At 35.9% G+C, this 12256-nt stretch overlaps 1 protein-coding gene across 11 annotated transcripts in view; it reads left to right on the top strand.

Annotated features, from left to right (window-relative positions):
- CB4H12orf50 (chromosome B4 C12orf50 homolog) overlaps positions 1-9958 on the top strand; it is a 42124-nt gene extending 32166 nt beyond the window's left edge. For 8 of the 11 annotated variants that reach the window (XM_042947314.1, XM_042947310.1, XM_042947312.1 and 5 more), the window contains 6 exons: positions 1026-1133; positions 2499-2615; positions 4141-4245; positions 4500-4703; positions 6570-6662; positions 9721-9958. In XM_042947314.1, the coding sequence (XP_042803248.1) occupies positions 1026-1133; positions 2499-2615; positions 4141-4245; positions 4500-4703; positions 6570-6662; positions 9721-9746 (653 nt within the window). In that variant the 3' untranslated portion in view covers positions 9747-9958. The remainder of the gene's footprint in view (positions 1-1025; positions 1134-2498; positions 2616-4140; positions 4246-4499; positions 4704-6569; positions 6663-9720) is intronic. The other 3 variants (XM_042947307.1, XM_042947317.1, XM_042947309.1) reach the window with 3 other exon arrangements.
- Positions 9959-12256: the final 2298 nt, after the last annotated feature.

Raw genomic sequence — 12256 nt, 5'->3', positions numbered from 1 at the left:
GATTGTGAAGAAAAAAATAACTGTTTTTTGTTGTCCACAAGGTTTAAAAATTATTCAGTAATTGGTGATTGCTACCAAATAGCTCAGGTAAACTCACATTGAATTATTAGGAGTAGTATAGGAAGATCATTAAATGTGATAAGTCATTTAAAGTACCCAGTGGAGTGTCTGATACATAGAAGAATGCTGCATAAATGTCAATTATTATTTATACCAGTTCCACTGATTTCTGTACAGGGTAGTCCACATTTGTGTGTCATTTTTAAAAAAGGCTACTTGAAACAAATATTTTATGTTACAAAAGTGTAACTTGTATGGCGAAGAATCTGGAAATTAAGTATATAACATTTAAAACAATTATGGGGGGCGCCTGGGTGGCGCAGTCGGTTAAGCGTCCGACTTCAGCCAGGTCACGATCTCACGGTCCGTGAGTTCGAGCCCCGCGTCAGGCTCTGGGCTGATGGCTCAGAGCCTGGAGCCTGTTTCCGATTCTGTGTCTCCCTCTCTCTCTGTCCCTCCCCCGTTCATGCTCTGTCTCTCTCTGTCCCAAAAATAAATAAACGTTGAAAAAAAAAAAAAAAATTAAAAAAAAAAAAAAAATAAAATAAAACAATTATGGATGTTTATCTTGGAAAATGAAAGAACTTTAAGGAACATAAAAACTGCTTTCGTATATCTGAAGATGTTATATTGAAGATAAATTATATTTATTCTGAGTACCTCTAAAGGGTGGTACAGGGTAGAAATAAAGATTTCCATATGTTAAAGGAAAATTAATTTTGTTGACTATATGAATTTTTTTACAATTATCTGTATGTAAGTGTATATACTGTATATTCATATACATATATATGCACACATATTAATTTAAACATATATGACATATATAGAGATGTGGGTGGTATCACTAAGAAGTGTTTAAACAAAACTGGCAAAGGTATATTGTAGAGGATAATCCTGTATTGGAAGATAGTGTTTTACAACTTTCTGCCATCATAGCCACTGACAGTAAGGTATTGTCATAGGAGGTGACTGTTATGTTCCACAGAGGATCATATTCCTTGGAGTAGATGAAAAGGAAGCTGTAACTGAAGAGAAAGAAATTACCGTGTCAAAATGTTCAAATACTAAAGGTAATGAACCATCCTATAGTTTTAATCCGTTCATAATTTGGATTGAGAAATGTAAATATAAAGCTTGACACTTGAAACGAATATAAGAGGCAAGGTCATAAATTAAAATATACACTAAATCCAGTGATTCTGAGTCAAGAGCCCTAAGGTTTCAGTCCTGGTCTGTCCCTAAGTGTTTGACCACGAGACTTCATCTCTTTTAGCTTCAGTCTCCTTATCTGAAATATTGGCCTGTTGGACTACATAATTTCTAGGAGTCTTGCTAGATCTACAGTTATTGGTTCTTTTAAATGGTAAAACCAAGTCCTTTTTAGTTTCTTTTTCCAACTTCAAATACTCCGTGTGATTGAATTTTCTTAAAAAGCTTTGTTTGTGAACACTGTGAAGAGTATTAATTTCATGATGACTTCTATGACTTCCTCATTTTGTAATTATTACCAACTATAGTCTGTGAATAATCAAGAGGTATAATAAAATCATAGTTTGTACTTCATAGTTTTGTACTCCCCTTACCATGGTTAGAAGCCGCCAGCTAGTACCTCTCTGCTGGGCAGCTCTCTTAGTCACAGACTAAAAGTTTAGCTGTCCTGTAATTAGAGGGCTTTACATATTCTGCATCCAAATGTTAAACAATTTCGTCTACTGTTTTGCCCACCCTTAAATAAACATTTTCAAGAATAGGTTAAGGCACTTGTGATCGAATAATTCTTATGGGAAATGATATGTAAATCTTTTCTTCTCACTCAAAGATGGAAACCTTTTGCTGAATCGATCAAAAAAACAAAAAACAAAAAAATTCTAACTACAGTAATAACCGTTGCCACTCTTCACATGTGGCTGTTTAAATTTAAACTAAAATGAAATTTTTAAAAATTCAGCTCTTCAGTTGCATTAGCCATATTCCAAGTGCTCAGTATCTACATATGACTAGTGGCTATCATTTTGTACAGTACAGACTGAGAAAATTTCCATCGTTGTATAAGGCTCTGTTAGACAGTCCTGCTCCAAAGCATACAACACACGAAAGTTGTTCCACTTAAATTATTTCTGGAACCTATTTTTAAATCAGCACATTTGATTTAAAATTGATAACCTTCTGATTGTTTCTTATGAAATTATTAAAAATATTGCCACAAATATATTATTTATATATTGAAGATAATGTCTGTATATCAGATATTTAATGTTTTGTTAGTGACAAATTTTGGGGACTCAATGTAGTGGTTAGGGAATTTCAGTGTTGTAAAAATTAATATATATATTTTAAAGAGGTATACCCATCATATAATGTTTGAAAAGTAAAATACCAACTGAAACCTTCTTTTACTAATATTGATATTTTATTTTTTTAATTTGCTTTAAAAGATAACAAGGACAGCCCTCATCCAAAGCGTTCCCTAACTACCCGACTAGTACCTACAACGCATGTATTAAATGCTACTGAGAATATCAGTATGAAGTGCAGAGAGGACCCCTCTTCAAGTGAGACATTAGCTCTATCACTTTTTGGCCTTAGATATATTTGTCTTATCATGGATTTGTTTTGCTTATTTGAAATAGAATTTTTAAAATGAAAGAAAAAAGGATGTTTTGAAAATTATTCAGGATTAAGAATTAAAAACAATATTCTTCTACTAACTTGGACAATGAATTGTGATGTAGGTCCTAGTAAATTATATACATACCCACTAGTTTAATTTAGGTATTAAAATTAATGATATACTACCTTCTTGGAAGATTCATTAGTACACCCTTTAAATTTAACCCATAGTGGGATACACTGACAAATTTTTATTATGTGTTGGATTATTTTTCATGATTTGGCTTTACCATGCCATTCTGTATTCTGAGCTACTTCTCTTGATACAATTAAGACTCATGAATCTTCCTTTCTGTTTCCTTCCTTCCTTCCTTCCTTCCTTCCTTCCTTCCTTCTTTCATTTATTTCATTTACTGAAACTATAATGTTCTTGGATCCCAGCCAGGCATTGAAGGGAACCATGATGGTTTTACTCCTAAGAAGCTTAGTAACATTTGTTAAAAATATGGTTTCCAAATCCTAGGAGTGGGAGCTTGAGAAACATGATGGTTTACTCCTAAGAAGCTCAGTTTAGTGATATTTGTTAAAAATATGGCTTTCAAATCTTAGGAATGGGAGCTTGAGGGTAAGGGTGGAGCATGATATTTGGAGAGGAGGTGGTGAATCAGAATTCAAACTTAATGCTTAAGCTGAATTTGAGAGCTAGGGCAAAGACAGATTTAGTAGTCCACTACAGAGAGCTAATGTAATCTACATAGTGAACTTGATGTTCATTTTCTGTGTTCAATAGTGAATGTTTAGGACCTCCACACAGAGAAATAACAAAGAATGGCCTGTATACTAAATTGTTTTAAGAGTCTCTGGAGAAATGTACCTTAGAAATTCCTAGAAGATTGAGCTTGTATATAAATTTTTCAGTGTAAAAATATGCCAGTAAAAAGTGAATAATTTAGTACTATTAGCACTTACAATTCTGACTACTTAGTCTTGTTTCACCAAACTAACCTTATACTCAAATTCTTAAAGCTTAAAAGAATAAAGTAATATTCACTAAAAGTATTTTACATTAATCCACCTTCTTAAGAAGTAGATTTATGTTCAAAATAACAATTCTAAAACTACTTAAAAATAACATTATAATAAGATATATAATTATATTTGGAATATAATTTTGTATTCTTTTAAACAATCCACAAATTCTTTTTGGGAGGAAACATTTCCTCTGAGGAATGCTACGTATCAAAAGTTTTCTCATCAATCAATTTTCAGGATAGCCTTTCTCTTGAGGGTGGGGTGCTTTAAAAAATAAGTCACACTTTGTTCTAGAAAGTAAAATATTAGTGTAGTGCATTTATTTTTTTTTCTCTTGCTTGACATGTGTATGCACAGATATGTAATTATCACCTATAGTAATTTTCAGATGAAAGCATCTCTTAAAAACCTGTAAAAATTTGTATCTTCTTCAAGTGAATGATGTCCAGCCAGTGAGGAAGCCTCACTTTAAAGGTGTGAAGAAAAGAAAATGGATTTATGATGAACCAAAGAATTTTCCTGGCCAAGGAATGCAGAGAGGTAAAGGATCTTTGTATTTGATATTTCTAAATTATAATTTGAAACAAAATTAAATATAAAATAATAATTTCTACCTGAAAAACAAATTACTGTTGTGCAACACGTTATTTTACATGTCAACCCACATCCTATAGATTTAATTCTCTTAGCACACATTGTCTTCCATAGTGCAAACATTTACCATGCAGTATGTTATTTATGGGTATGAAACCAGCTTGTTTTATCCCTCACTCCCCTCCTGCTTTCTTTTACAGCAATACAGGCCCCAAATCCCAAAAATAAAATGAGTTACCATCGCAATAATAAAAACAGAAGTGCTGAGAATGCATCCTATATCCATGTTCAGAGAGATGCTATCAGGACTGTCTCACTGAGTGCACCTCCCCGCAGCAGGCCCACAAATAGGTCCTACAATAAAGTCGATGTTAACAAGGAACCCAAACTCAACCTTTGTCCAGGTGAGGCTCTTTCCTTACATGATTTACTCATGCACGTGGTTTGCAATCCCATGGAATCACCTGATGGTCCAAGTAATCTTCATCCCTATCCAACTGGTATTCTGTTTCCAGGCCATCACTACCACCATGATGTCTTAGAGAACTAGTGGGAAGATTTCTTCCACAAGCAGGAGTGCACACGGTTTAAAGGATATGTTAGGGAGCACCCGGGTGTCTCAGTCAGTTAAGCTTCCGACTTCAGCTCAGGTCATGATCCCATGTCTCGTGGGTTTGAGCCCCATGTCAGACTCTGCTGAGAGCTTGGAGTCTGGAGCCTGCTTCAGATTCTGTCTCCATCTCTTTCGGCCCCTCCCCCACTCACACTCTGTTTCTCTCTCCCTCTCTCTCTCAAAAATAAACATTAAAAAAATTAAAAAGAAGGATATGTTAAAAAATGTGTTGGGTGCAGATGACTAGACATTGAACCTCTCTAGTGTTTTGTCTCACACCATCACACTTTGTTCCCCCTGGATAAGCTTTATTTCACTCTTGAGGATTGTTTTCAAATGGTTGACATTTTCTTGTTCCACTAACCGCATTGTTCAGTCACCACTTTCAGGTAGTGCCTTGGCTTTTCTTTAAGCCTTCATGATTGCTTTCTGAAAGGGTTAGTTTGGGGGTTAACTGCAATATTTTTGACAACCTCTCATCTCTCCCACCATGCACAGATTGCTTCTAAATCATTTCATCATGTAATAGGCAAAGTCATAGTATATGTCAGTAAGTACAAGGCCACAAGGGAGGAAGGAACCATATCTTTTCTTCCTGTCTCAGATGAATTTTGCTCTTTTGAAGATGGGTTTCAGTTTTCTCAACTTAACAAAAGGCCACTTAATTCCCTCTAATTTTGTGTTTGTATTTTCCTGTGTTCACAGTCTAGTTAGTGGCGTTCTGGATGTTGTGTACTTTCTGAAACATAAGTAAAAATTCAGTGTCTCTCTTAGGTCCTTACTTTTATAATTTAAAATAAAGTTAGCTTTATTAAATTGTTTTCCTTCTATTTGTCTTAGAAATAAATGATATATGGGTTTATATGTAAAATAAGAATATTCTTAGGTGAAACAGTCTTAATTTTATTTATTACTATTGTTTTATTATTAAATTTATTATTTTACTGTGAGTGGATGGCTGTCTAGATCTGTGTTAAGGTGGTCACAGTTATGTTCACTATTGCTTTTGGGCTACTGGTGCAAATGTCAACACAGGAAAAAAAGCAAAGAAATTCCTGGTATTATTATGAACCATGCTTTTAGAATCATAGCTGCATAGTAATACTTAAAAACACAAATAGAACATTGTTAGATAATCATTCAGGTATAAACTTGCCAGAGGAAATGAGGTATTTCTAGACCGAGTCAGTATATAAAGGCTTTGGTTTCCTGGGGACAGTGAGTTGGTAGTACGGTAGAGCAAAATCACTGCCATCATGGGAGTCACTTTATGGAAGGTAAAGGGAATTGGCGGTGCCTTCTAGATCTTTTCTTTCTTCTACAAGTATTAGCAGAATTGTATATAAAATCATGGTAAAGCAAGGCAATGAAATATTTTTATCACATCCAGATATCACAGTCCCCTTTAGCTTAGCCTCATGGGGAGAGCCTCATTTGAAGAATTGGGCAGCCAAATTATAGGGACATAACCATGTTCATTGATAACATATATGGTCTTAATAAACTCACTTGGGTTCCTAATGCCTTAGCTTTGAAATGCTAAAATAAATTACTCAGAGAATAGCTTCACCTCTGAGATGTTTATAACTTTGAGACACTTTTGGAATATGATTTCAAAGTAAGAAAATATTTAATTCTGGTCTTCTTTTTTTCTCAGATAAATATATGTCAACATCATATAATGGTTCAGCCTGGCGAAAAAGGATTCCTTTTTCAAAAACATATTCAAAAACTGAAAAGATATATACAGGTAAATATTTACTAGTGATTTTAATGTATCATACAATTCTAAAAAATGAATGACAAGTTTCTAAGGTCAGGAAACATATTTTAGAAAAATTTAGAAAATTTCCATGATATTGGAGTTTAGTAGAGATCATGTAGTAGCAATTTAATTTCCTTTTTTTCTTGTGTTCTCCTTTGTGTTATCAGAAATCTTCTGAAAAACCTCTCTCCTTAGATACAAGCTTAGCAGTTGCGGCAATTATGTGTTAAAATGTATTCTTTGTTGAACTGCAAAGTGAATATATAAAATCATATCTTAACACAAAATATCAAAGCCCTACTATTATCCACCATACACAAATATTAGCTGATGCAGTCTGACAGGGCACCTAAGATGAAGTTTCCAGGCCAGGATGCTCTGAGTGACTGTGGTGTCCCCCTTGTGTTCTGCTCTCTGGAAGAGTGTGGGGATCCTAGGAACCTCCCCAGGATGAAGTTTGAGGCAGACCCAACCTCAGGTGATTGTTTTTCTAAAAAGCTTAGTGGCTTCTCCGAGCTGATCTGGGACTGGCACAGCAGATTTGGAAAACCACACAGGATAAAACACTTGCAGTTACTTTCCAGAAATTTGAATCTTTCAGAAAAAAATAGAGAGTTTCTACCTAAATCATTAGCCTAGAACTTTCAGAATCATCTGAAATCCATAAACTCTTTTACAAGAGCTTCCCAGAATGAAAACTGAACATATCCAGGTTAGAAACTGTCCACGTTCCAAAAAAAAAAAAAAAAGCTGGGATCTTAAGTAGTATCTCTCAAAACTCTTGACTTCAACTGTGCAGTCAATTGTTTTTCTTTTTTGGCCCAGATCTTTCAAATCATATTATACTCCAAGAGAACTCTGCTGTAGCGCTATTTAATCGGCTATATTTTCTCTTAGATTTCTGTGCGTTTTCACATGTAATTGCATTTACTTTTGGGGGAAAGGACGTGAAAAGCTGGTAAAAATCCTGGATAAAACTACACATTGTTGAGCCACATCTTTTTCTCCTGTGGTTTCCTTGTGAGTGCGATATTATTTGGAGTATTAAAGGGCATGCTCCTCATCCCCTGTCCCTATCCCAGTGACTGCTCTTGTTTCCCGGCAGCCTTCTCCTCTCCCATCCTAGGTAGTTAAACATGAATTACAGAAGGATTTGGGGGGGTGGAGGGATCACATCAGAGCAAGAAACATGTACCATCCGTGTATGGCACAGGAAAAGGGATGTGCAGGGGATGTAAGCTTATGAAACTTTTTCCCATTCAATCTGTAGAGCAAGGAGGAGGGTATGGGGAGGCAGCAAGGAACCAGGTACAGTGGGGGGCCACTTATTACATACTAGTCCCCTTCTGCTCTTCTCCTGTCACCTCCAGCTATGCCAGGGCTCAGGGGCAGAAAGTCAGTGATGGATTTCCCTTTGAAGTTTATAAGAATCTGAACATAAACAGGATCTGCATTGTACGTCCCAGATGCAACCCAGGGAGAAAAGCTTTGGAGAGAATTTATCAATGCCATCTGGTGGTGGGAGTGTCTAACATGAGACAGGGCCCGGAGACAGCCTCTAGAGATTCCCAAGCTCCAAGTTTGCTTGGGAGGGCATCATGTATTCTTGTGAGTTTCAAGTGAAAGTGAGTTCCCCAGGAGAGGGCCAGAGGGCTACACAAAGTCTCCTGGCTGGGACTGGAAGCATAGCATCAAAGATGACTTTGTGGTCGGGCCCTATTAGAGGAGTGGACTCCAATCTCAAATTATTACGAGAATCTCAAAAGATTGTTCTGCCAGGGAGTGGATTATAAACCAAATTATCCACTTGTTACTTGCGATTGAAATATTGTCTGAGGGCAACCAGCAATGATACCACCTGGGAATTCGTTAGAAATGTAGTATCTCCATATCAGACATCCTGGATTAGAATCTGCATATTAACAAGTTCCCCAGGTGATTAAGAGGCACATTAAAGTTTGAGAAACCATAGGCTATGTTGTCTGGACCACCATTCACCAGCACACGACCCAGGCCTTGTGGAGACCCAAGATTGCTGAAATAATATTCTCTTCCAAGCTGTCATAATGAAGCAAACATTCTCCCCTGTTCCAACCCTAAAAATGAGGATAAGCAGCAGAAAGGTGAGGGAGGGAGGGAAAAAAATCCTGAGAAAGAATTTCAAATCAAATGTGGTTGAAATGTAAATGTGAAATAACTAAGAAATCACTGAAATTGACTAAGTTTAGGTGAAAAGGACTAGATAAGTTTTCTACATCGGGCAGAATGGGGACATAGAGTCAAGAAATTAAATAGAATTATAAAAATAAAGTTTTCTTATTTACCTGAGCTTTTGATTGGGAAATTTATAACCCCTAAACTCCTATCCTTTCCAATTGTTGTTGTGATTCTCAGACTAGAGAAAGACTAGCTTGTGTTTCTTCCCCTGCACTTCCTGCTAGGGCACAGAGGAGCGATTTCAGCATTTCCCAGTGGACAGATGGGCTGCTGGAGAGAGAAGGCAGAAAGCACAAGCTGCCACTAGTCTATTCCACTAAGGAATATCTCAGAGCCAAGGCTACAGAAGTGTAAATGGGCGAGAGGAGCCTTTTGGGAAAATGCTGTCTGATGCTATGAGGATAATGCAGTAGGAGAGAAAAATGTGTGGGAACCAAGGAGAGGAGCAAAAGGCGATTAGAGATGTCAGCCCTCCCTTGAGGCTGCATGTCCTTTCTGATCAGGATAGAGCTGGTGTGACTGGAGGTGCCTGTCTCTGTAGGATAGAACATCCATTCTGTTCATTCTGGGTGTACCAAGGTACAACCTTATATGTAGTATTGTTTCCATTCCTTTTCATCCCTCCATCCAAATGCAAAAGCTTTGGAAAGAAATGGAATTAGTTTGTATGGTGTTTTGAAAATTTATGAATTAAGACAATGAGCTTAGTTTTTGTTTTGCCTTAAGATTTATGGTAAGTAATTAGCCAAAGAAATGCAGAATGATGGTGCCCTGAAGAATGCTGAACAAGAAAATAATTGAAGGATTTTCTGTGTTTTATTATTAGAGCCAAGAAGAAATGGGAGCAAGTAAATCTGGAGGTTGAGAGAAGAGAAAAATGAGAAGAGAAAAGTGCCAGATATCATCTGATTTACAATCAAAAGTGAAAATTCAAAGAATGAGATATTCAAGTACTCCATACTATATACTGGGTAGCCAAAGATGATAAAATGCAAATTCTGAAAATAAGATGCAGGAAGTACATTGTGCTCTTTCAAAACTGATAAAAATGCAAATTACAAACAGCTGCCTGTGTATTTATATAGGTCTGGAATTCATTCTATGTATTGCCACAAACATTTAATAAAATTTAAAAGTTTGACAATTAAAATCATTCTTTAATTGTAAATAAACTAAGTTAGATTGCACACATTGAGAAGTGAAATTGTGCCTTTGATCTCTGTTTTGCAATATTCTTTACAGAAGAAACCTCACATTTTCTTTCTTTACTTAGATTTTAAGCTGGGCCCTCAGTGACAGTAACAGATAAAATGTAAACAAATTCAGTGAAGTCCCAGGGTTACAGTTTGGTGATGAGTATGTTAGAGGAATTCCAATAGAAATGCACTTTGATGTGTTGTAGAAAGGAAAAAAGAAGATTGTTTTTTTAGGCAGGGCAGTGCTGAACAATGTCTTTTAATTGGCAACTACAAAATCTATCTGCCAAGATGGGCTAGATTCAGAAATGAAAAATAAACATTTTTCTACTGAGAAAACAAAAATCATACAATCATATTAAAGAAAAGGACTTGTTAAAGGAAAAAAAAGTGAATTAATGAAGCGATGTCTCAAAAGTATTAGTGAGATTTTAAGGCTTTAAATAACTCTGGAAATATAAATGCTTACAAATGAAAGACATCACTTGAAAACTTATTTCCATTTCTTTTGCACTTGTTTAGAAGAATAAATTATTAATTAACTTAAAAAATTCATCTGCAAAGTAACTAAAACCAGAACTTAAAATTAAGAATTTATTCTTCAAATTTAAAGATCAGGATGAGAGCAATATACGTCATTAACCTTTCAAAGGGTGTTTTTGTAAGTTTGTAGCATTTATACTTCTGAGTTTTATTAAAGCTCAGAACTTCTCTAAGACTTTGGGACACCCTGTATTGATATTTTCATGCATCTTGTGGATATTAGTAGACTCTTGTTCAATATTTATTGTGGAGGTCATCAGAGTTTAAGCTTAGAAATATTTTAAAACATTCTATAAGATACAATTCCAGCATGTGGAGTAATAAGTCCTAGTTTCTAGCTTCTAATGGTGTTCTGTCTACCCACTTTCAAAAACATGGGGGTATAGTCATTTTGTTTTCACAAATAGTGTGGACAGAAATGAAAACTGTGCCAGCAAAATATCTTGGTGAGAGAGACAGGATGCAAGAGAGCAGAGTTGAAAGCCTGTCTAGACGGAGGCTGATAGGAAACATCCATAATTCCACTTAACAGATCCTCATGTCCTTCTAAAACTTCATCTAGTGCTAAAGAAGGAAGCATTCTAAGAAGGAAGTTCAAGTGTTCTTTCTCAACATACAGATTCTCAGTGTGTACCTTTATTACATGCAAAATGCTGAAGACTGGATGAGGAAAGAGAAAAATCTGAAAGAAGACTTGAATGTCATTCTCTTGAATGTGTATGTGCATTATTCCCAAACAAGTGGACATTTTTGTTACGATAAACTTTGTCTAAGAGGACCAAGTGGATAGTGACATAAACCAACCCTGTTTTTATATTTGTGATTTAGGGAAAAGGCATGACTTTAATGCAGTAAACTATTAGCCAAGAAAGAAGACAGCAAGCCCCCCAAATAAGGATAGAGGATAACAAAGATAAGTGGACCATCCAGAAATGTACTAAGCCAGTGAGAAGTTATGCCTGCTGACTCCTACACGTAAAAGCAATGCATTTAAGCCTACGTTTATGGAGCCAGCAGAAGGCAGTTGCTTTTCTGGCACATACAAAAGCTTTCAATGAATTTGATGGATATACTATGATTCTGTTCTTTTCAAAATGCATCAGTAATAAAAATAATAAAATAACATTTATTCAATGTTTAGTATATTAGTTTTCTAGGGCTGTCACAACACAGCACCATAAACCGGGTGGTGGCTCAAACAATAGAAATTTATTGTCTCGTAGTTCTGGGGCTATAAATCAAGGTGTTGGCAGCATTGATTCCTTCTGACGGGTGTAAGGGAGAATCTGTTCCTGGCCCATCTCATTGGCATTGTAGATTCTATCTTCTCCTTGTGTCTCTTCATACCACTCTCCCGTGTGTGTGTGTGTGTGTGTGTGTGTGTGTGTATTTATTCAAATTTTCTCTTTTATAAAGACATGAATCATATTAGAAACCACTCTAATGACCTCATGTTAACTTGATTACCTCTGTAAGGATCCAATTTCCATAGAAGGTCAACTTCTGAGGTACTGGTGGTAAGCACTTCAGCATATTAATTTGTGGGGGGGCACATAACAATGTCTCCTGGATCTTCCCAGCATGGGGAGGTAGGTCTTAAATGACAAATCAACTCTAACATTT

This window comes from Panthera leo, chromosome B4 (genome assembly GCF_018350215.1).
Source record: "Panthera leo isolate Ple1 chromosome B4, P.leo_Ple1_pat1.1, whole genome shotgun sequence".
NCBI classification, from domain to species: domain Eukaryota; kingdom Metazoa; phylum Chordata; class Mammalia; order Carnivora; family Felidae; genus Panthera; species Panthera leo.
This window is presented reverse-complemented; position numbering and strand designations above follow the sequence as displayed.